Below are 27,140 nucleotides of genomic sequence, written 5' to 3'. Positions count from 1 at the left end.
AAAATAATTAAAAACTGGTCTAATTGGAGCTAAGTCACTTAAAGCCTAGTATTCTTTAAGTTGCATCTTAATTTTCTCTAAATCCAGATAATAATTTTTCTTTAAACGTTTTAGCGTTGAAAAAATTAGTTTATTCTTCGAAATTATTAAATGGTTTTGAAAATAATAGAGTTATTAAAAGGTAAGAAGTTAATAAATACATAAAAAAATATTTTTTCTACATTTATTCTAAAAAACCGAAATAAAAAATCAATAAACATTCCTTTAAAAAAATCGGACTTCTATAGACATTTGACCTCTCCGGTAATCTTAAGTGGAATAAATTATGTGCTTCCCATAAACAATTTTTGAAGCAGCGAGCTTAATATTGGACTATCCGCCAATGATCAATCGATCGCAAGATCATCGATTAATAAAAGATCACGACTGAATCAGAAGGAGATATGTATGTTTTTGGTTAAACAGAAATTCTAATTGTTTAACTGTCAGCACTTTACCGGATATTTATCAATACTAAGGTATCTATTTATCTGAGTGATCACTTCAATCTCCAATCGTCACGTTTTCTATGACATTTAACGAATTTTCCGCAACCCATATTTAGAATCCAGTGCCCGCTATGGAACAATGCACTTAAATTACTTTTGATTTTGTTATTGAATAGTATGTTTTTATCTTGCTGATGGCCGTAGCGATTTTAATGAAACTCAAATTTGTTATTGATAAATTGTAATGGATATTCATGGATAAATCCTTGCTTATTAAATCGTGTTACTTAATTGCACACAAATACATAATTGATGGTTTCGATTCGAATATAATCCATCATATTTTTTTCTCATGTTTATTGGTGAAACTGCATTATTTATAATAAAAGTGCAATCATATTTTATATGACCAGTGACTGGACTTTATTGGTAACGACGAAACCCGTTTACTGGTCAAAAAATATAAAAGTAAAAAAACATTTATTAAAAAAGTATTTGGACACACTCAAAATATTGTTAAATTAATTAACTGATCAAATTATAAGCCGAAATAAATTGAAAATCATGTTTTCAAGCGTTTTTTATGTATTTGTATATAATCCAGGATTCGGACCGCACATACAAATAAAAAGAGTCTCTGCTTAATATAAGCTTTTCTCATCCCACCATAGATGGGTATTGTGAACTCACGCATAATGTGTTACGAGTTTGATCAATATATCTAGAAGTTTAAAAAATTTAGTAGTGTGGTTGTCCATCATGGGTAGAATTGGTGAATATTACACGTGTGTAAAGTGATCACTCAACCATGTCTTTGACAGTTGTAAGCCCTGTAAATGCTCAGACTTACATATTCTTCTTCATCTATGTTAATATATTAAAAAATAACTGGTTGATTAAATTTGTATGAAATATAGTGTTCATTTTAAATTATTTTTTATTTATATACTTTCAAATTATCATCAGCCTCAATTTCTAAACAAAATCTATCTCAAAAAAACCGAATGCAAAATTGATATAAAAACGATCTTGAAACCTTAAAATTACTACGAGTAATTTATTAAAAAAAACCAACCAAGATTTCCTGCGTTAAGGTTTTTTTATTAAATTACCAAAGATTTCCTCACTTTTACCGTTCTATACATTTAAATGATATGCTTTTTATTAATATTAGGTTTAGATAACGTATCATTCAGAATAAATATGTAAATTTATTAAAATTTTGAGAAAATATTCTGATAGAAACTTGCAATGATCCATTATGTATAAATCGTTAGCATAATTAATTTAATTTCGATATGGCCTTGTAACAATAACTGGATTTTCAATTCATATAATCAAAACATATTTTTGAACATTTATCCTAAAACTAGTGCACAAAAATGACATGAATAAGCTAACAATTTTTTTTTATGATTTATCGTCTTAAATGAAATATACATTTTTATATTCACGATATTTTAAGATTGTCCAAACTTTTGCTCAAAAACTTTTGAAAAAAAAATTGGACACACTCACAATATTGTGAATAAAAAAAACTGGTCTAAAAAATGTAGTTTAATAAAAATTTCAAATGGTATTTTAGGCGACTTCTAGTATATAAAAGAATTCAGGAAGAATCTCAAATGTATTTCATGAAGATTTCTGTAAATAAAAACACACTAATTTGACGTCACCGAAGAAATAGTATACAAAAAATGTTTTCAATTGAAGCATAAATATGACTTTCAAAATTTGAGAAGTGTGGTTGAAAATTATTGGTGGAATGGTGAATGTTATACAGTGTGCCAGCCAATGACAGATCTTAATACCCAGACCTCCATATTCTTCTTCATCTATATTGAAATATCAATAAAAAAATCTTGAAATACAAATTGATATGTGGAATTAGGAAACCAGTTCCATTACGAATTGGTTAAAAGTGTTATATAATTTGACAGCATTATATCTTCCACACATGTGGGTTGGCTGCTTCAATTTAGAACGTTTGGTAATATAGAAGGATTCACACAGTTATGTTATAATTAATGAATCCATGTAAGATGATTTATCTAACATCTAAAACGTATCAATAAACTCAAGAATATGGGCGTCTGCTATTTCAAAATTATGAATTAATGTCTTTAAACTGGTTATAATATAAAATCATACTAAAAATAATGTGAACTAAAGTGCTTACTGCATTCACAATCTTCTTCAGATCATATCGTGGGTGTACTGAAAAAACGTTAACTCGAAAATATGCAATTTTGACTTAATGATACATATTATAAAGTTTTGAACATTCTATAAACTGGCAAAATACATAAAGTAGTTTGAAATGTAATATACAATGAAAATTTTGAAATTACAAAACAATTATAACATTTTAAAAGATGTTTGAATATTTCTAAATCATGCTTTATGTTTTAAATCGAAAACTTTAAATGTACATACATAAGAAAAATAATAATTTAGATAGATAGCCATGGAGGTCATATCTTTATTGGAAGAAAAAATCTAGAAGATAATATGTTTGAGTTATGACTATACAGATTTCGTACCACGATTACATTAAAATGATTAATTTGAATCTTGTACATTCGTTGTGTAGCAATAAAGTTTAGGTTGTAAATAGTTTACAGTTGATCAAATGTCACGATTTACATAATTACAATACAAGCTCGACATTCAGTTAATGTAATAAAATATTAATTTTATGAAGTGGATACCATTTAAATCGTTAATGATATTATAGCAGCCGAATTTTTGTACGTTATTTTTACTACACAGATATCTGCTTTCCTTTTAATTGAACTTTCATTTTAAGAAGACCAGACACTAACTGGCTTCGAGGAAGACAATTTTTTTTTATATAAGTAGATATCTTGTCGATTTTTTAAAATAATTTAAAAAATTGCGTTTTCTAAACAGCAATGTGTCTGTTTTTGTTTAAATTTTATAAATTATGATATTAAGGAATTGAATAAAGGATTGTTCGTATTCATTATTTTCCATCGTTTAAAAAAATAGACAATAATCAGTTATGAGTGATTGTGATGCTAAATATGTTTAAAATTAACTGTATTAAATAATTTTATCGCAACATTAAAAAACATGTTAACATATATTTTAAATAATAATTTATTAAATTATCACATTTTTTGGCATTATTTAATATTTTTTATGACATCCTATGTTATTACGCATTTATTGTGTGAAAACTCTATTTGTCGGTGTTCCAGACGCCTTTACTCTACTCTTGATTGTCCCTTAAGTACCCTTGCGCCATGCAATAATTGAAATTTTAAATGTCCATATATCGAATAAGCTTGAAAAAATTAAATGATTACGTTGAGGTGTGACTTGTTGATCTGTGAATCTCGGGTACTTCAAATAGCAGATGTACTCATAGTTAAACCAGACATATTTCCGGTTTTTAGCTAACATTTTTATGATAAGTACATCCGATTACTGCAAAGGTTGTACAGTATTACCTAATTCTAAATGTAGTATTATAAAAATATATTTATCTTATCGAACATAGAATCTCGCACGTAAATTTACTCATTTTAAAAATGCTCCATACATAAAAAAGATATTATCGAATATTAACTGTAAACCGGTCAGATGTTTGCCTTATCAGAAATGTAATACTAAATTGAAAACACGGCAAAAGCGAAAGGAATCATACCGGAAATAGAATCAGTTTCAGTTTTTAATTTTTAAATTAAAAACAAATATATTTTCAAATAATCACTTAAAATAAAAATCCATGTTAATTTTTATTAATTTATTTAATTCTTTGAACGCAATGCTTTGCAGATGGTGTGTAAGCAGGGGCGTGCGTTCCATATAGGCAGAAAAGCAGTCCCTATCCTAACTTACCAACGTGACATATAAAAACGCAAATACTCTAGTAAGTAGTACTAGTTTACCTTACCACCTACCTCCACTGCCTACCCTAATTAATCGTTATGGCGTGTGTATAGAGTACTACATTGGATCGATGGGGTGTTAAAGTGTGTTCATATCGGGATTATATAACAGAGTATCTTCAAACCCTTATCCGCACCGTAATGGTGCATAGGGCACTGCATCATATAAATGCAGTGTTATATTGATCGTTAACACATGAAGGAAAGGCGATCAGCCCTCCGCTTCAGGTACAGAGTTTACTTTATAAATATTATTTTACAACCTGTATGCCTAAATTACTTGTATTAATTAATAAATTAAGCGGTAAAAGTACTAAAATAAAGTTGAAATACCATTTATTATAACAAGAATAAAAATCAATTAAGTGTATTCATTACACCACTCGAGCACTTACTACCTGATGAATTTACAAAAAAAAAAGAGTTTTCTCTGAAATGCCTCGCTACGTAATAATGTTATAATGATAAGTACACGAAAAAAAATATCCACCATATTTGGTAATATCATTAAAACGTTTTTGCCTTTAATTGAACGGTCTTATTGATATAGCAAGTAAAGACGTAAGTTAATGAGACGATTGAACAAATACCACCAACTAGTGTCACAAAAACTAGTTTCGAGGAATGTTTTCTACTTTTACGTCAAAATCTATGTATGGGTTCGGCAATGCTCAACTCTTACAATCACTCTGCTTTCTTTAATCGATCATCGAATTACTCAGTAACCTGGTGATATGATCAATCATTGATAATCATGATAATCAATCACATATGTATGTATCTATAAATCTGAAATCAATGAATATAAAATAAATAATATAAAACATAACATATAAGAATATAAAACATATAATCAATCCAAAACAATTATCAAATCATGAGTGTACCTACTGACAAAAAAAATACTCGAAAATATGCAAATTTGACTTAATGACATGAATTTTAAACTTTTCAACGTTCTATAAACTGGCAAAATATAATAAGTAGTTTGAAATGTCATTTTTATGTAGTTTTAAAAGTAAATATAACTTTAAATTTAATAGCCGGTATTTTATTCAGGCTAAAAGCTTTAAATAACAGGGATTATTCAAACAGGGATTTTAGAGTTAACGTTTTTTGCCAGTATACCCACGATGTGTAAGTTAATGATTTGACTGTAGTCACTATGTTTAATTAATTTATTTATTTTATTTATTCGGGATTTATTTATTTTATTTTATTATTTTTTTTATTTATAGCTTACATATAAAAAAAATGATTTAATAAACAATAGTTACATTTTATTTTTTGACATATCATCAAAGATGAAGAAAAATATGGAAGTCTGGGCATTTACGGGGCTGACGACCGTCATAGGCTGGTTTAAGTGATCACTTTACACACGTGTAACATTCACCAATTCTACCCATTATTGACAGCCACACTACTCAAATTCTCGGAAGTTCAATATATATGAACCTATTTAGAAACCTTGTTCTTGAATCACTAGAACTTCACTAGAGACATCTATTGGTGAGATTTAAAGAAGCTTTTAACTAAACAGAAACTCTTATATTAGTATGTGGGGTCCAAATCCTGGATTATAATCACACACATGAGAAACGCCAGAAAATACCATTTTCATTTTTATTATTTAAGCTTATAATTTGACCAGATAATTTATTAACAACATTTTGAGTGTGTCCAAATACTTACACACAAAAAGAAAAATCAATTTAAATTTTGTGAACAAGTATTTGGACACACTCGTTAAAAAAGCCAATTAAACAATTCCACATTTATGTTATTAAACTATTAAAAAACAGATGTAATGTATTATTAAAAAATTATTAAAACCCTTATCCGCACCCCAATGGTGCATAGGGCACTGTGTCTCATAAACGCAGTGTTATCATGATCGTTTTACGCATGAAGGAAAGGTGATCAGCCCTCCGCTTCAGGTACCAGTCCATGGTAATATTGAATAAATATTACAGTGAAAAAATTACTTATATTTATTTTACCCCCCTTGGGAATCAACCCCGGGACCTCCAGAACGGTAGCCGAGCGTGCTGACCATTACACTACGGAGGCGGACAAAATTTTCGATGTAATGTAGATAACTTTATATTATTTATTAATCTGGCGATACCACGAGATATAAAGTGACACCTTTACGCGCCTAAACACATTACAAGAAATGAAATGTCACTGATAAATTTAAAAAAAACTCGCGATATTTAGATCGTGTCCAAATCTTTGTTCACGCATCTGGTTTGTTAGCTTTTGAGTTTATATACACCAGTCTATGACAGGTCGTAATCCTGCTTAGTACCCTACCCAAACTAAAATATATTACTTCGTCTATGTATATATAAGGTGTCAAAATATTTATATTCATATTTATTTCAAACCTTAATGATAAGTGTGCAGGCCTCTAAAGTTTTTATTGTAAAAACACTAACATACATTAAATAAAATGAAAGGAAAATAAAATGAAATTCATGAAATTCTTCGAATTTGTAAAATGATGGTAGTGTGCTTGTCATCATGGGTAGAATGGTGAATGTTGCAAGTGTGTAAAGTGATCACAAAACCAGCCTATGATTGGTCGTAAACCCTGTAAATACCCAAATTTCCTATCATGTTATTTGACTGTCAAAATTTGTATCGTTTTCGTATTTTTTCGTATGTTTTATGTTGATAAGAAATTATGGAAAAATTAAATCCGTGGTTTTTATGTTTAACCCTAGACCTCAGTACATGTTTAAATGTACTATCTATGTATGTGTGTACTATGTCCGCCTCCGTAGTGTAATGGTCAGCACGCTCGGCTACCGTTCTGGAGGTCCCGGGTTCGATTCCCAAGGGGGGTAAAATAAATATAAGTGATTTTTTCACTGTAAAATTTATTCAATATTACCATGGACTGGTACCTGAAGCGGAGGGCTGATCACCCTTCCTTCATGTGTAAACGATCAAAATAACACTGCGTTTACATGACACAGTGCCCTGTGCACCATTGGGGTGCGGATAAGGGTTTTATTATGTATGTACTTATGTGAATAAATGTATATATATAAATTTATATGTTATTTTGTATGTACTTACTATATATGAACTTATGTGAATAAATGTTTATATATAATCAGGTGTGTGTAAATAATATATGGTATTTTTTCGTATGTTTTATATCGATAGTAAATTATGCATGTATTGAGTTCAGAAAGTAACATTAAAAATATTGAATACCTCGATGTTGTAAATACTTGTACGAGTATCTGTGATTTAGATCTGTTGAATTCCAATTTTTTATTATAAATCAGCGTGTGACCATAGCACACTTCATTTGAAATATGCAAATTTTGCGTAAACACACCAAGAACGAAGGTAATATATCAGGTGTGTGTAAATAATGCGTTCTCTAGCGGTGAAAGTGAAAAAGTGATCTCGGTAGATGCGAGAATGTTCGCACAACCGTTACGCGTTCGAATCAATTATCTGTTTGTTCTTATTAAACATGCCATTTGCATTTCAATAGTACTGGAAAATGTTGATAAGACGCGCCTATTTCGATATGTAGATATGGATGCGCAATATCAATTGAGATTCATCATTAAATTTCTTGATTGAAATATACCAGTAGTCGACAAACTTATTAGCAAAAGAGGAAAATATGCACATAACAACGATTACATTTTTTATTTATTTAATTCATATTTAAATAATATAAAATAGTTGGTAAATATACAATTCATTTCAAATATAACGTTTCTACCTCTCTAATAAAGTAGATACTTGTGTTTAGAGAGGGAGTTCGTTTTACAATTTTTATTTTATTTTTTTTAAACAAAGTAAATTCAAATTAAAATTAAAAATAAACAAAGTATATTAAAAATTAAAAGTATATTCCCTGGTATGGAGTCTAGGTAGGGGTAAGTCTTAATATTTTTTATTTTAGTTTTAAAGGTTTGATAATTTTTTTATACATTTTAAGTTTTCCGGAAGTTTATTAAAAAAAATTTACCTACGTACGTATAATGGTTTAACCCTGCTGTTGTTTTATAACTTGAGAGCTAAATTTGTTTGCAATTCTGGTATAATTTTATTCTAATTTTAGATCCTTATCAAATGACAGGTTAACTCAATTAATCTTGAATTTTACACTTAATGACGTTATCAATTTTTATTAATAGTTTTTGGCAAAGCACCCAAAGTTGCGTGATACATGCCACAAACAGCATTTTTTTTAAATTATGTTGTAAATTAATATTTTTTAATAACGACTAATACTCATTGCACTGTGATGTTTTCGTTATATTTTGTATAGTGCTTTGTGATTGAATTATTGATTTTTATAGAGTGTAGCGATAGGAGGTGCTAGAAATATAGCAGGAAGGAAAAACCCTCCAAACAAATGTCTTGAAGGAAGATTTTATTTATTGATTAAAAATATTTTGAATGAAAGGTATCCATAAAAACACTACTTATTGCGATAATGTCCTAGCATCTCCTTTAAAATTTTGATCAAATCGGATTTGTTTTTCGTTATTTTTCATTTTAAGCACGATTCTCATCAATAAGATGATTTTTCAGTTTGATTTTAATTAGGTTCATACTTTAAAAAGACTATTTGCATGAATACGTCGAGTCGAAGAGTCGCGAGTTTTTCCGCGGATATTTGTGCCGGAGTCGCACTTAAAAGGTCAAAGAACCGCATGCGGCTCCGGAGCCACACTTTGCCGACCCACGAAATGTAAAATCCAATAAGTTATCCCGCTTACATTAGCGTAGATAAGAACGACCAATCAACATTCTATTAACTTTCTACATGTGCTTTTTAGTATCATAAATAGTTACTTACATCGAAAGCTCTCACAACTTTGCCAGCTGACAGACCATTTTCAGTTTTTTTTTCAAATAAATACCAAAAATACACAGGTTTTAATGAATAGAAAGATTGATAAAAGGGAGTGTATGCTGGGATATTAAACATCCCAGTATGTAAAAATAATCCGTTAGGATCTTGCAGACATCTACATAAAAGGGTCTCACCTAAATAAAAACTTTCTCAAACCAACAATAAATGGCTTCAGTAAACTCACACGTACACCGTTATGAGGTTTACGATACATGTGAAAGTTCCAAAAAGTTAAAAAGTGTGAGTAGTCAACCGTGGGAGAATGGTTTACATTTATGTTACACTTATATAAAGTGATCACTTAAGCCAACCTTTGACCGGCTGTAAGCCTTGCTTTAAATATCCAGACTTCCATATTTTTCTTCATCTATGCTGAGATGTCAAAAAAACGTGCCTACTTCATTATGATTATTTCAGTGGTATACCGATACTTGTCTATTTTCATAGTATACCGACATACGGGGCTCGTCCATATTTTACAAAACGACTATAGAAGGCAATGGAACGTAAAATTAATTTCTAACACGTAGTTATATTGTAAAAATAATGTCAATACGTACATACATTTGACGCTGCATTGTATCTATTTGTGATAATAAGTATTGTTTTATGAACGTGAAAGTCAGAATGACGTTACAAAGAATCATTTTTAAGGACCTGTTTATTTTTTTCGTTAAAGCCACAATTTAACGAACCAACCCATTATTATTATTGTATAATTTATATTGACTATTATTGTATTTTTAATAGCCTACAATTCTTGTTACATACATAATAGCAAAGGGAAAAAATTAATACCAATTCAAAAATAGTAAAAAAGGCTTCTTTCTTGATTTTCGTCGGAAAAAGAGCATAAAAAATTAACATACCCAACAAAGCAGCTTAAGTAAGCTTTTAAGTAAAAGGTATATTTTGTATATTAAAAGCATTGTTAACTTTGTGGTATGGTAATATCTATCCATCCATTCATCACGCCACTTCCCCGCAGGGGTAGGCAGAGAGAATAGAACGCCACACCGCTCTGTCCTTGCAAACATTCTTCGCCTTTTCCACGTTCATGCATCTCTTCATACATACCTGCCGATTGTTTCGACTCCTAACCTAACCAATTTCAAGTTTGCAAAGCGTAGACAAGCATTATCGATAAAATTCAGAAAGGTGTGTTGAGATGGTTTTGACATATAAAACAAATGAGTGAGGAAAGAACGGGAAGATCGAGAAAAACTTGGCACGATCAAGTATGCCAAATACTTGAAAGTATGGTAATACAACACGAATTAATGTTTATTAAAGTAGTATTACACAAAGTGAACGATGAATGATAAGGATAATGTAACTTAAAAGGTAGTTTATTGCAATATTTACCTTGCTTGCGGATTTCTCTGGAACTTTCTTCTGACCGGTGTTTATTAGTTTCTCGGCTTATCTCCAATATCACGGATTAATCTCAAAATTAAAGAGTTTCTCCAGAGATAGCAGACTTAATGGTGACTCTAAAGTTTCTAGCATATATACTTATATAGAAAGTTTGCGTTTACTTGTTTTCAAAAATTTGCAAATTACGGTTTATCTCGGCTACGAGGTAATTTTTATATTCTAATCTTACCCCTTAGTTACACCGATTAATTACAATGTAGGTACAACACGAAGATATCATTCACTGCAAAGGGAAACTCTAGTGTATAAAATTTTACTTTGCACATTGATACATCACTCACTCCTTTCGAGAACGCCATAAATCAAAAACCGTCAATTTTCAGTTGTGCATGTTTTCGGAATGCTTAGAAAATGTACTATATCCCAGCAAAAGCAGAAATTTTTTAACTTCATATTTACCCGCTACAGGACAGAAAGTGTTGTTTTTGCATTTTGTAGAAAATTTATTGTTTAATTATTTTTATAAATAAACAAAATATTTTTCAAATGGAGAAAAAACCTTCAGGTTTTACCTAAAAAGATCTGTTGCACAGTAAAAAGTTCAATAAGTGGCTTGATATTCATTTTTAATACATTGTATTTTGTTGTTGAAAGGAGTGAGCGACCTCTACTGGGCATTACTGTGGGTCACATTACATGTGATATTGGCAGGTGGGAATCAGAATCCGAACGAGTGCGGAATCACTTTTAACAGCATGAAATGCCCAATCAGTTTGATGAAGGTTCGCACCTGTCCAGGGCATTACTGTGGGTTACCTTACATGTGATATTGGCAGGTAGGAATCAGAAACAGAACGAGTACGGAATCACTTTTAACAGCATGTATAACGAGTCTCACAAGACGAGACAGTCACTACCGAGTAGTAGTAACAGTGGACTACTTTCTTCTGGACCGGTCTTAATGAAAGTGACTTTGGGAAATCTTCTCAAACTATTCATATTTCTTTATTGCACACATTCACTACAGCTTTGTACAAATATTGCACACGAACGCAGTAATGTGGTTATAAAAATAATTAACTTGAGATGTAATTTATAAACTGAGAGAAAAATGTACGTGTATGATGCCTACGTGTTTTATAAAAAACGTATCGTCGTAGATAATATAATGCGAAATTAAAATGAGAGGTCGGCTGGCTTGTTTTTCTATAGAATATGGTAGTTAGCGCGTTCGACTACTGTGCTGGAGTTCCCTGGTTCGATTCCCGGAATGGTCAAGTGACTTTTTGCTGCAATATTTAGTGTAATTTTATACAAGTCGCTATTCCGAATAATGCCTTTTTTTCATTTTTGGGCTGAATTTTGTAAAAATCAGAAATTTATTTCTCTAAAATTTCATATTATTATTATTATTTTTTTTTGACATCTCATCAAAGATGAAGAAGAATATGGAAGTCTGGGCATTTACGGGGCTTACGACCGTCATAGGCTGGTTTAAGTGATCACTTTACACACGTGTAACATTCACCAATTCTACCCATTATTGACAACCACACTACTCAAATTCTTGGAAGTTCTATATATATGAACCAATTTAGAAACCTTGTTCATGAATCACTAGAACTTCACTAGAGACATCTATTGGTGAGATGTAAAGAAGCTTTTTACTAAGCAGAAACTCTTATATTAGTATGTGAGATCCGAACTGTTATTTTTTCTCAATTGATCTAAAAATCAATATTTTTCACGTAGGCTCAACGTAGTCGTAAGAACAAGTTGTGTAATCAGAATCCGTAGTACCTATAGCGGTTAGCGCGTTCGGCTACCACTCTGGAGTTTCTGAGTTCGATTCCTTCTTCTTACCCTTATCCGCACTGTATCGTGCATAGGGACTTACATCGATTGACGCAGTATTATCTTGATCGTTAACATATGATGGCAAGGTGATAACTCCTGTGCTTCAGGAACCAGTCCAGTTATTAAATAAATATTAAAGTATGAAATCAACATAACCTGGCTGGGAATCGAACCAGGGACCTCCAGCACGGTAGCTAAATATCCTAACGGTTTCACCGCGAAGACGGACAAAAAGGCCCAATAAGATAAAATTAAAAGAAAATAAAAATAAAAATATATTTGGTTACGTATATATTCACCAAATGGAAATCTTAATAATTTATGCAACAATAATAATAAAATCATCTTTAATTTTGACACTTTGTTTAAATATTATTAATTTATTAAACTCAAATTATTTTTCATTTAAATATATAATATGTATTTAATTTTTAAAAAACAAAAATTAATTTAAATAAAAAAAAATTACTTGATAAATTGCTCACTCCTTTCAAGAACGTCATAAATCAAAAAACTTGATTTTTCAGTAGAACGTTTTTAAAGTTTAGCAATATAATACAATGTATTAAAAATGAATATCAAGCCACTTATTGAACTTTTTACTGTGCAACAGATATTTTTAGGTAAAACCTGAATGTTTTTTCTCCAATTGAAAAATATTTAGTATATTTAAAAAAATACTTAAACAATACCCTTTCTTCAAAATGCAAAAACAACACTTTCTGCCCTGTAGCGGGTAAATATAAAGTTAAGTATATGCCGCTTTTGCTGGGATATAGTACATTTTCTGGGCATTCCGAAAACATGCACAACTGGAAATTGACGATTTTTGATTTATGACGTTCTTGAAAGGAGTGAGCGAAATGAAAATCATGAAAAATATTTTTTATCAAATAAGTGCCCACAATATAAATAATAAAAATATAAAACCGTTATCCACACCCCAATGGTGCATAGGGCACTGCGTCAAATAAACGCAGTGTTATCTTGATCGTTTACACATGAAGGAAAGGTGATCAGCCCTCCACTTCAGGTACCAGTCCAGGGTAAAATTGAATAAATATGACAGTGAAAAAATCACTAATATTTATTTCACCACCCTTGGGAATCGAACCCGGGACCTCCAGAACGGTAGCCGAGCGTGCTGACCATTACACTACGGAGGCGGACAAAAAAGGTCCACAATATAAGCTTTTATTAATTTAATTAAAAAAAAAACAAGTATGTTTATTTCTCAAGTAAAGTACATCATGCGAATTAATATATGTATTTATTTACTTGTGAACTTGTAATATTAACCTCCAAGTTTTCTATCTTGAAGTCAAGATCTTTGACCTTGTGTGATTTCTATGGAATATGTATGAAAAGATTTCTTTTTAAAGTAAATGTGAAAACTTGCACTTCGTCAGAAGAATTTTCTAACAATATTGTGCTTTAATTAGAAAAAAAACTGTTGGCTATCATAGAAATATTCTTGGGAAACCAATAACTACATCACTACTTTCAATAAAACATCTTTAATCTTTGGTTTCGTTTATATATTTAATTTATATCACCTCATCTTTTCGAATTTTCTAACGTCTAATTGACTTTGAAATTACTACGGCTTATGCAACACTGTTATCGTGACCCTACTTAGGCTTCAATTTTATAAGTCTTATAGCCTAGCTTAAATGATTTCTGAGGAAGATATTTTATTATAGTGACCATTTTCTTTATTTCAAGGTGATGGCTATCCCTTGCAAAAGTTACATGTCTGCATCTTTTACAATGATTACAATACATAGTTAATATTTATAATACTTTCTGGGTGCTTATTGTACTGGGAATGATATGAAGTGAAGAAATTATAGATACATCATTTATCAACGAATGAGAAAAATAATGGGCTTGCCTTACTGGTAAACCCTAGGCACGCCACTGTACCTAACCTATACCTAACCTTTGTCCGCCTCCATATTATAAGTATTAGTGTAGCCTTATTAGATTAATGGTCAATACGCTCGGCTACCGTTCTGGAGGTCCCGGGTTCGATTCCAAGGAGGGGGTCAAATAAATATAAGTGATTTTTTCACTCCAATATTTATTAAATATTACTAATATAATATTATAAGTTTCAAAATCATGTTTAAAAATCAACGCAAATAAGTAATTTCATTACTTACATATCTAAAAACTAGATTTTTCAGGAGAACGTTTTTAAAGTTTAAAAATATAATACAATTTATTAAAAATAAATATTAAGCCACTAATTGAACTTTTTACTGTACAACAGATCTTTTTAAGTTAAACCTGAAGGTTCTCCATTTGAAAAATAACTAGTTTATTTTTTAAAAAAATTAAACAATACATTTTCTTCAAAATGCAAAAACAACACTTTCTGCCTTGTAGCAGGTAAATATAACGTTAAAAATATGCCACTTTTGCTGGGATATAGTACAATTTCTGGGCATTCAGAAAACATGCAAAACTGAAAATTGTCAATTTTTGATTTATGACGTTCTTGAAAGGAGTGAGCGATATGTATGCATTAAGAATATTTAACATATCGCGCACTCCTTTCAAGAACGTCATAAATCAAAAAACTTGATTTTTCAGGAGAACGTTTTTAAAGTTTAAAAATATAATACAATGTATTAAAAATAAATATCAAGCCGCTTATTGAACTTTTTTCTGAGCAACAGATATTTTTAGGTAAAACCTGAAGGTTTTTTCTCCATTTGAAAAATATTTAGTTTATTTAAAAAAATAATTAAACAATACCTTTTCTACAAAATTAAAAAACAACACTTTCTACCCTCTAGCGGGTAAATATTAAGTTAAAAATATGATTCTTTTTCTGGGGTATAGTACATTTTCTAGGCATTCTGAAAACATGCATAACTCAAAATTGACAATTTTTGATTTATGACGTTCTTGAAAGGAGTGAGCGATATGTTTGTATCATTCACAGATTACAAAATAGTCTTTTAATTGTGTGCATTAAAATCAAATTACTAAAATAAATTACAAAATCCATTATTCTTTAAAAATATCAGATACACAATATAAAATGAAACACATCCATGTTGTAATGCTAATAGAATTACAAATTGTTTATTTTCATATTATTTTTTGACATCTCATCAAAGATGAATAAGAATATGGAAGTCTGGGCATTTACTGGGCTAACGACCGTCATAGGCTGGTTGAAGTGATCACTTTACAAACGTGTACCATTCACCAATTCTACTCATTATTTACAACTACACTACTCAAATTATTGGAAGTTCTACATATATGAACCAATTTTGAAACATTGTTCTTGAATCACTATAACATAACCATAGACATATATTGATGAAATGAAAAGAAGCTTTTTATTGTGAAAAAACTCTTTTATTAGTATGTGAGGTCCGAATCCTCGATTATAATCACCCAAAATATTTATTTGATATATTTTCAATTAATATTTTATAAGTTTTACTATTCAAAATTGAGCAACGATAAACTTTTACCATAAAGAAAAAACAAACGTTTCAGTTTTACCCCCCATATTTTAACTGTAATTGGGATATTAATTTTCAAAAATTCAAAGTAATCGCATGTTTGACATTTCGCCTACTCCTTTCAAGAACGTCATAAATCAAAAATCGTCAATTTTCAGTTGTGCATGTTCTCCGAATGCCCAGAAAATGTACTATATCCCAGCAAAAGAGGCATATTTTAAACTTAATATTTACCCGATACAGGGCAGAAAGTGTTGTTTTTGCATTTTGAAGAAAAAGTTTTATTTAATTATTTTTTTAAAGATAATAAATATTTTTAAAATGGAGAAAAAACCTTCAGGTTTTACCTTAAAACATCTGTTGCACAGTAAAAAGTTCAATAAGTGGCTTGATATTTATTTTTAAAACATTGTATTCTGTTTTTAAACATTAAAAACGCTCTCCTGAAAAATCAAGTTTTTTGATTTATGACGTTCTTGAAAGGAGTGAGCGATTTGTGAGAGTAAAAATATAAATTTAAAAAAATATTATTGGTAGAATTCGAAAAAAGTTAAATAAATACTTTTATTTGTAAAATAATCAATTTAAATTAAATTGTTTAATAAAAAGCCAAAAAGTGAAAGTTCCGTTTCCTGGATGGACGAAAGCACAGAGAAAGTACAAAAAAATTGTGAAGCTTTTCTTAACTACTTACTGCCGATTCGTTAAATTTAATTAAATATAATGTTACAGGTTTCGTTTACATCGATTTTAAGCACATGGGATATAAAGCGACGATAATTTACAAGAAGAAGTTAATGAAAATTCGGTTAATCTTTTATAAATAAAATTTTCGTGGAAGATTAAACTTTTAACAGGAATACAGAATCCGCTTTAATAAATATAAGCAGAATATAATAAAAAAAATCTCCGTAAATCGAATGGGGTATATAAATGAAAATTCACGACGATAATATGAAATAAAAAAACATATATTCAACCTTGTGAACTGTAAAATACCTTTTTTCTTAAAAAAATGTATTTTACAGTTTTCTTATAAAAAAAAGTTTCCGTATTCTAACAAAGATGGTTGTTATGATGTTATGAACTCATATGTACTGTATCACGAGTTTGGTCAACATATGTAGGTATTCCGAAAAAAATGAGTAGTGTGGTTGTCAATCATGGGTAGAATTGATGAATGTAACACGTGTAAAGTGATCACTTAACCAAGCCTATGACGATCGTAAGCCCTGTTAATGCCTAGACTTCCATATTCTTCTTCAATTATGTTAACTAATGCCGATTATTTCTAATCCTAACCTGATCAAGTATGGTGAGATGTCAAAAATGTGTAAAACACATTTATTCGATATTTCATGTACAATTAACTGAAGGAACTTACGATTTTACGAAGCTTAATATAATACGAAATAAAGGCAAATTAATGTGACTTAAATTAATTCGTGAGCTCAAGAAATGGTTTGATAATTTAACAATAAATTATATATCAAGCTAGACTAATTAAGATGTTTGCAATGTTTAATCATACTTCGGTGGGCGGCATAAAACAAGACAGTGACAAAGTGCTAGTTATAATAAAGATCGAAAAAGTGACATAGAAAACTGTTCCACAAGAAAAACATTATAACTTTTTAATATGGCAAATTGTCTGCAGTTTTTCTAAATATGAATTTAAATTTTTTAACTATAAAGTAATGTAACAGTTCAAAATGACAACTATCAAATAATAAAGTTACAATAATTGTAAAATATTACTAGCGTCACTGGTACCTATCCGCACCCAATGGTGCATAGGGCGCTGCATTGAATTGATGCAATGTTAATTTGATCGTTTATTTTATGAATTTTGATGATCAGTCCAACGGTTTAGGTATCAGTCCAGGGTAATATTAAATAAATATAAGAGTGAAATAAACTTTATTTTTATTGTTATTATTTTTATTACATGAAAAGCAACTATTTTTATTACACTAAAAGCAAAATTTTACTAATTTTAATTACTTTTTTATACATATGTAAATTTCGTTCGGAAACTTTTTTTAACTGAGCTAGTTATGCCATTAAAAATTTTTATCAATTAAAATTAAATATCATATTAAAAATTAAAAATGTAAACTTACGAATCATAAAAACTCCCAAAATTATCTGTTCCTTGCACTCCATGATTGGTAAAAATAAACACTTATACTTTAAGTTATATCATAAGTAAAGGTCCATTAATGAATAAAATAAAAGAAAACACGATCGTTCGTTTTTCGAAGTTTAAACAAAACTGTCGTCGGTTTGTTTATATCACGTTTTCCCGCGCGGACGTGACGTATCTCGGACGCGAACCTTCTCAATCGAAATCGAGAGCTACACTGAAGTCGAATGGATGAATTTTCTTAACTGCCTACACTAACAGCGAGAGCGGGCCAACATAAAACTCAATTATTATTGTTACAAAAATGAAAGCAATGACTTTTAACATTAAATACCTAAATAAAGTATTTTTTTAATATATCGCTCACTCCTTTCGAAAACGTCATAAATCAAAAAACTTAATTTTTCAGGAGAACGTTTTTAAAGTTTAAATATATAATACAATGTATTAAAAATAAATATCAAGCCACTCATTGAACTTTTTACTGTGCAGCAGATCTTTTTAGATAAAACCTGAAGGTTTTTTCTCAGTTTTAAAAATATTTAGTATATTTTTAAAAATAATTAAACAATACATTTTCTTCAAAATGCAAAAACAACATTTTCTGCCCTATAGCGGGTAAATATTAAGGTAAAAATATGCCTCTTTTACTGGGATATAGTACATTTTCTGGGCATTCCGAATACATGCTCAACTGAAAATTTACGATTTTTGATTTATGATGTTCTTGAAAGGAGTGAGCGATATTCTATATCGCTCACTCCTTTTAACAACTTTTAACAACCTCGCCAGACTTTCAACTGTCATTCGCGGATTATTTTCTATAAGTAAAGTTGTCCAAAGTTTTTTGTTATTCTCATAAAGACTTCTGTCTTTAGACGGATAAGTTTATTTAAATGTGTAGGTAACGTTTTGTTTGTAAAAGTAGTTAATTATGATATGCTAGTAGCGCTATCTTCACGTCTTTACGATCAATAGATAGAGGCAACTACAAAAAAACAATAGCGCGTAAATTAAAATAATTACTACGAGCTAAAAAATCATAATTGCATATTACGTATGTCTGTCAAACTGATTTCATGGATAAATGGTTCTTTATATTAACATTTCTTTTCATACCACAAAACGGATGAAGCTATAGTAATTGCGTCAGACTTGATAGAAAAGTGTCTATGTTGATAGCAAGTTCAATGTGAATGTTAAAATCAGTCAGTCAAGCGTTCACGTGTCTTAATATCAGTAATGGTTTACTTTCCTTACAGCGGCAGCGGCGAGTCGCCAAAGCAGAAGCAAAGTGGTTTGTTCAATATAATTCATTATTCGTTATATTTTCTATAAGGTAACCAAACGCATGAACAAACATTCATCACTGCGATTATTCTGCCTTAGGACCGACTCGCACGTACGGTTATACTTTTTTGTATTTATTTTTGTTGAAAAAATTCAGCGACAAAATTCAGCGATTTTAATATCATTGAAATCGAAATAAGTTCATCACGTTAAAAGAACCATTGCATCGTAGAAATTTTCATGAAAGTTTTTACATCGATAATAAACATTAAAAAAATACTATTCATTTCAACGCTTTCGATTTGTTGCAATTTGTAAAATATATTTTTGAAAATAAAAATAAGGTTTTAATTATTGAAAATGGATATTTTAAACGCATTACGCTTTTTTTATAGAAAATAGATGTATTAAACATATTATGTTAATCATGTTGCTACATTTTTATTATTTTATAAAGATATCTTTCATAAGTAGGTGTTTGGTAATGTTTAAATAAAATAATTTATAATTTTACCGATATTTTATTATTGAAAGTTTTTTTTAAAGTTTGAATATTCTATAATCGATTCATATATGGGAGCGTTCGCCGCTCACAGATGCCGCTACTAGGAAACTGACCCTTTAATATCAATAATGGTGATTGTATGGCCAAGATTACGTCTGAAGAGAAATTTAATGTTACCACGATCATTAATCATAACAATTTTTCGACAACAGAAGCCATCGTTCGAGCACCTTTCGCGTTGAAATTTCAGCACTACTATGACTTGGTACAGTCCCGAAACATACTGCTCTTTTATTATTAATATTTTAATTAAAACATTTTTGACAGGCGTTTTGGCGTAGTTGGTTAAGAAATCTAAGTTTTTAATTCTGAAGTAACATTTAAAATATTAAAACAAATTATAAATCGTAATTTTAATGTACAAATCATTATGACAGAAAACTATATGTATGCAAATAAATATTATATATGCAAAGATTTATTTTTCAAATTAGCTACCATAAATTAATAAGTATGAAACCCCAAGTGTCTAAGGTATTTTCCTTATTCTCCTTTAATATTTTTTTTAAACCCTTATCCGCACCCGAATGGTGCATAGGGCACTGTGTCATATAAACGCAGTGTTATCTTGATCGTTTTACACATCAAGGAAAGGTGATCAGACCTCCGCTTCAGGTACCAGTCCATGGTAATATTTAATAAATATTCCAGTAAAAAAATTACTTATATTTATTTTACCCTCCTTGGGAATCGAACCCGGGACCTCCAGAACGGTAGCCGAGCGTGCTGACCATTACATTACGGAGGCGGACAATTTTTTTTTAATAATACCATCCACAATTTTTCCATAACGCAGCGATATCATTCACTCTCAGTTCTGAGCAAATATTTTGAATCTAGTTGTTTTTAATTTCATTAATATCTATCTATATATTTTCAGTTTAATTTTTCTTTGGTAAATACCACTGTTTCTCAAAAATCTATTTTGACACGTGTGTCGATGCGTTCCGCATCATTTTCTAATACGGGTGTTTGAAAATGATGCCGAATGCATCGAAACGCGTTAAAAATAGATTTACCAAGTAAAACTCAAATTTAAACATAAAGTTTAAGTTAAATGTTTATTTCTGTATAAGACTGTACATAAGACATTTGTACCAAAAGCGACTTCATTGATATAATGAAATAATTTTTATCTTATTTTAAAAGCAATCTTCATAAATTTGATTGTTTAATGGGCCATTGTGTTAGGTGAACTAGAAAAATGATGTGCACTAATATTTAGTTAATGTAAATGGTGAATGAAATTGATAGAGAGATAACACGATTTAAACTCTTCTTGAAATCGTGTGTTTATTCAAAACTTTCATATCATTAACTCGAATTTATTCAATTGAATTAAGCTATTTGTTTTTTACATTGGTACATGTTCTCTGTATTCAAGAGGTGAAAGTGCAAATAAACTCTTAAAAAATGTTGATATCATTATTTAATCTCCGTAAATAAGAATGTCAACATGATTTTATAGATAGTCTAAAATCTTTTACAGTTATTTACCGAATGCTTTGAAATGTTAACAGAACTTAGCTAAGCGGGTGAAACATGAAAATGATTTTTTTAACTGATTATTTTATAAACATGGCAGCACGATCTGCTGAATGTACTAGCTACACATATAATACTAAACATTCGATGAATAACGTTTTCATGTAAAAATGCACAATTTCTGCATTTTTTACTGTCTTGAAGTCTTGAAGTCATTCCTGTCAATTAGATCATTCTTGGTTCATTTTCTTTCTCTCTCTCTTTATCTTTATTCAGGTATGTACATGGGCAAATATAAAAAAATGATCCATTTTTATCTATCCTTGAACCCTAACTGTCTATCATATTATTATTCTTTGTTTCTTCCACCTCTTTTCCTCACCTCCTAACCTGATTCTACTTCCTTTTACCTCCTTATTTTCATTAATTTTCAGTTCCATTGATATAAATATTGTAATTAATTGTTTTATTAAAATTAAACACTTGAATAAACAACTTTAAAGAGTTTTATTTTTATTTATGACTAGTTTCGAAAACGACCGATGTTTTCATCTTCTGGTACAAATTAAAACTATGTTCTAATTATGTTTAAATTTGTACCAGAAGATGAAAACATCTGTCGTTTTCGAAACTAGTCGTAAATATAAATAAAACTCTTTAAAGTGGTTTATTCAAGTGTTAAATTTTAATAAAATAATCATGTCATTCCACAAAGTTAATGCCGAATCAATAAATAATATAATTAATTGTTCATTTTAAAAAATTCTGATGAACAAGCACAATCTGCCCTTTTATTTCAAACAGTTGGATGTGATAAAAAACATTGAACAGTATCCCCGGTATTTTTTTGTTTGATTGGAAGATATGGCTTCGTAGCAATACATCCGTCAATGAACATATTATCTGTACAAGAAGTAATAAATAACAATATTAAAATTAATATCAGTGTTGCACGTTGTTTAAATATAAATCTTCGAATTACGAAATTCAAGAAAGTCTATACTTAATTTTTTGTTCGTTTTTGAAAACCTTTCTATACAGTCTATAAAACACAATAGAACTTATTAGTTCACAAATCACGAATCCGTCTCCATTTTTTTCCGTTCTTTATGGAATTATAGACCATTGCAATAACACACTTGATGAACTAGAAATTAGGCCCGAGAATGTGAATCGTGCTCTGCTGTGATGACTCGACAACACTCACTAAACCTTTCTCAGTCAAAAAATGATGAAAATTTAACAAATATACTTTTTTAAATGGGAGTTGAATATATTATTTACCATGCTTATTATGTACAAGGTTTATAGATCAGTAAGTGGATTTTAGTTTCTTCTTACTAAAAAAATGCTGTTTTATTTTATTATTTGTAAGGAACAGGAAAAACAGGATAATCTAGTGTGGGTCAATCGGGAACTTCTCAACATTTGTTCACTGCTAGGGGGAAACCACCGAAAACTCTCCTGAGGAAGTTGGACTGTTGACTGTCGTCAATAGACCTTCCGTGCCACTAGAAGAGGATTCGGCGTTTTGTGTCCTCGCTTGGGTTTTGGTACCAATGTCCTTCACTATTTTTATCAAGTATGATTCCACCTCTCGTGACAAGTTTCTTGTGAACTATCACGGATCCGAGGTCGGATAGGTCCTCCCTCAGGCTCCTGCAACGCGCTTCAGTTTTAGTCTTTAGTCTTTGAAAGTTAAAGGGGGCAAAGGAGCAACAGGTAAGGGACATCTTGAGGTATCTCATCATTACACGAATAATTGCTATCGATCTCGGAGAGCTTTAATGATGCAGGTAGTTCATGAACCCACAGTGACTTGTGAGGATTTGAATAAGCCAAGTTTCTACAGTCTCCTGAAATCAAAAGCATGAAAAATGGTCGATAAGAACATTTTGGTCAAGTATTAAATTAAAAAATCAATAATATTCGGATGTTAAATTATCGCTTATGAATTCATTATAAAAGGTATTTCAAGGGTTTAAAACAGTGTGCAAGAATGTTTTAAGGGAGTACAGGTGTACCTTAATACAATTTTTATCTAGAAGCTTAATGTTCTTTTATGTCACGCTTTTCTACTCCTTGAAGAAAAACCATGAAATATCACAATACTGTGAATGTATAGTCATAACTCTGTATTCAACTCTCTGCTAAAGTATTTAATGATAGTAGTTTCTGATTCTCCTACTAAAAGTAAGTCCATATTTTCTTGTTAAAGCTGGGTTTATTCAGAATTCGATTCGAGATTCGTTTAAATTTAAAGTTTTTTTTTTTTTAATAATCCTTGTTTTTTTCGTAAAATATTTTTTGATATATTGAAATGGATAAATATTTCATTTCAGCAGAGAGTCGCGAAATATTGTTTTATGATAAGCGAAAATTCAGCTTCGAATTACTTAATACGATAATGCAATTATTTAACATGATGCCAATTAATTACTGCAATAATTTTTGCAACAATTTAGAACGATTTCTTTGTGCTCATTTCGCATATATAAAAATATATAAAAGGAAACCATTTTCACTTCCGAAATCTTCTTGAAATATAAACTAACTTACAATATATTATTCTTTTATACATACACACACACACATTTCATCTGAAATTTGAATACTGAATAAAGTGAATTTATATCTGTAAGTAAACATACCATCATGATCATAGATCGATCTAAGAAGTTTGGTGATCTCGGGAACTCGCTCGAAGGTTTAGAGATAATAAACGAGTTCCAGTTCCTTGGATCTCAAATCAGCAATGAAGGAACTTGTGAAGGAGAGATTAGACGTCGTATCGCCATCGCCAAAAGTGCCATGTCTAAGCTAGGCAAAATCCGGAAAAACCGGGGTGTGAGTAACAACACCAAGATGAAGCTTGTCAGGAGCTTGGTCCACTCCATTTTTCTCTATGCTACTGAAACATGGACCATAAAAGCAGCAGAAAGTAGAAAAATTGATGCCTTCAAAATGTGGTGTTGGAGGCGCATGCTCTGAATTCCATGGACAGCTAGACGCACCAATGAGTCCATTCGCCAGGAACTACGCTTGGATGGCTTGACTCTGGCCAATATCTGTACCCGACGGATTCTCCAGTTCTTTGGACACGTTGCGCGTGGTAACGAGGATAGCCTGGAACTAGTTGTGATCGGTAGCCTGGAGGGAAAGAGAGGGAGAGGACGATCCCCACACGATGGACCGATCAAATTAAGGCAGCAGCAGGCACCTCAGTGGTTGGAGCGCTACGTGCAGCACATTCAAGGGATAACTGGAGAAGAGTCATTGCTTCTGCAAGGGTCACAACCCTCAGCAATGAGGAATACGACGGAGAAAAATCATACAATTAATGATAATACACATACGTAAAAAAAATTCATTAATGTCCTAGTTATATTTTTTAAGCTGTAATGCTTGTAAAACTTCAAAGCGTTCAAATATTTGTGTACCCATAATAATGGAAAAAACGAATTTATTTTAATACGAGATAAAATAAATACCAAATAATTTTCAATGTATCAAATTAAAGGAAATGACCAAGATGAAAATGAAAAAAATCTTTACATAAAAAATTTACTGAAATCATTAAATCGCTGTGCAATTTTAGTCTTCATTCCGCAACTCTAATATTATTATTTTTATGTTCATATTTCGTTCTGTAGATATGTTTTAAATAACATCAATTTAAAATGCCATTTCAAAACTCAAATTATTGCTTTTTATTCATTTAAAATAAAGGTATTTCAGTGCTTTGAAATAGTGCTCAAGAATGTTTTGAGCTGCAGTACAGGGTGAAGCTTAAAACATTTTTTATCTATTGTGGATTTTTTTCAATTAAACTTTTAAGATAAAACGTAAAACATAATGTATTAAACATAACATAGTGAAGTGACAGGATATAGGGGATAAAAACCATATTAATTTCAAGGAAGGGAGAACATTACAAATATCCTAATGAGGCAAAAATTCAACTCTCTGCCAGTAAATTTCTGATCTTTATATTAAAAATTAGGCCATATTTTCAACATGTTAAATCTGGATTTAGTCTGAATATCTATTCAATTTTGTTTTAAACTAAAAACTGAAACCTGATATTGACAGAATCGTTTTTTAATGTAATTTCAAACAGACGCCGGCGCCGCGCCGTGGCGTAGTTGGGTAGACGCTGAACAGCGAAACTGACGTCGCGGGTTCGATTCCCGCCAATTGCAAAATAAATTCAAGAAAGATATACTTTCAATTGGTCTGGGTATTTTTGATGTACTTTTCACATTTACTTTCCATATCCTTACTATTCTACCTGCAGACAAGCCTCTAAAAATAGAGGCTTTGCGAGTTATTCCTTCAAAAACATATAAAAATAAAAATAATGTTTAAAATAATAAAATCATTTTATTCTTCAGATACATTTTTTTAGGATCCTCGGATCTAATTTATTTGTTTATTAACAACAGTAAAAGGTATTTATTAGAGAAAGTGAATTTAGTACAAATAATTATTCTCAAATATTGACGTCAATTATTAATAGCTTGTTAGTTTAAAGCCACCGTATTCCTTAGTATGATATTCTAAGAAAGTCGCTTTATTTCAAGTAACTAATAAATACAATTTCCATTTTAATTTTACATGCCCTCTGGGAAGGCAGACATTGAAAAACAGCTTAACCTACTTACAATTCAATAAGACAGACGGATACTGCGTTTTCCCATGCGACCGCGTACGCCCCTCATTATCAAATACAATTTATCTCTCATTGTACATTTGGCATCATTCTACATACTAAGGATTCCTTTTTAAAGGTTTAGTTAATTCACACAGTAATCTAAACAGATAAAATTACTGTTTTTATTTAAATGGGTTTATTTCTTCAAATGAATATTTATACATAAATGAAATATTTTTATTGTGTCCAAATTTTCGTTCAGAAGTGCTGGAATTTCTCCACTTGTACATATGAAGATACTCATATGTACAAAACTCAGTTTTTTATCGATACCAACTTGGACGGAGAAGTCTATTTCAATCTTAATAGACATTTTTTTAATTAAAAAAATATGAATATTTGTCATTTTGTTATTTACAAATATATTTCAAATTCAAACTATTTCTGTAAACCTAAGCGGTTAATTTTTACAAAAAGGCATCAAATTGTGGTAGAGTGGGTTCCCAGAAATTCTGACTCAAGAGTCCGCGACACTTAGCACCACCCACAACCTAACACTTCTTCATCTATGTTGAGATATCAATAAAAGCCTTGATGTAAATAACTCTGAAATAATTCAATCATTTTTTAAAGAAAAATTTAACACTCAAAATATTGTAAATAAAGTAGTGTAAATAATTGTAATAATTTAAAATGATATTATATTTACAATCGTCTCCTTTATAAAATATTTCGAAAAAGAAAAATAATCACATATAACGTTGGTGACTGATTGTTAGCCCTGAAAACAGACTTCTATATTACCACTTCAAAAACATTTTTTCTCTATTGTAATATAAGTAAACATCGTTATGGTTTTGTAATTACGAATCTATCACAATTAAAAACATGTATGTAAATTACTACCGCACGTGTTTAAGCGTAAGAAAATTACCTATCTGCTTATTCCATGTTTTACATCATTCGAAAAAAT

General features: G+C 30.3%; 1 protein-coding gene across 1 annotated transcript in view; it reads right to left on the bottom strand.

Annotated features, from left to right (window-relative positions):
• The window catches only part of LOC148312879 (uncharacterized), a 59,972-nt gene extending 41,580 nt beyond the window's left edge, over positions 1 to 18,392 (bottom strand). Inside the window, exon 1 of the mRNA XM_088271988.1 lies at positions 18,151 to 18,392. Coding sequence (XP_088128114.1) covers positions 18,151 to 18,193 — 43 coding nt within the window. The 5' untranslated portion in view covers positions 18,194 to 18,392. The remainder of the gene's footprint in view (positions 1 to 18,150) is intronic.
• Positions 18,393 to 27,140: the final 8,748 nt, after the last annotated feature.

Source organism: Brachycentrus maculatus, unplaced genomic scaffold (genome assembly GCF_059751285.1).
Source record: "Brachycentrus maculatus isolate JH-2025_06_01 unplaced genomic scaffold, ASM5975128v1 h1tg000030l, whole genome shotgun sequence".
Lineage (NCBI taxonomy): Eukaryota > Metazoa > Arthropoda > Insecta > Trichoptera > Brachycentridae > Brachycentrus > Brachycentrus maculatus.
The sequence above is the reverse complement of the archived record's forward strand: the minus strand, read 5'-3'. Positions and strand labels throughout refer to the sequence as shown.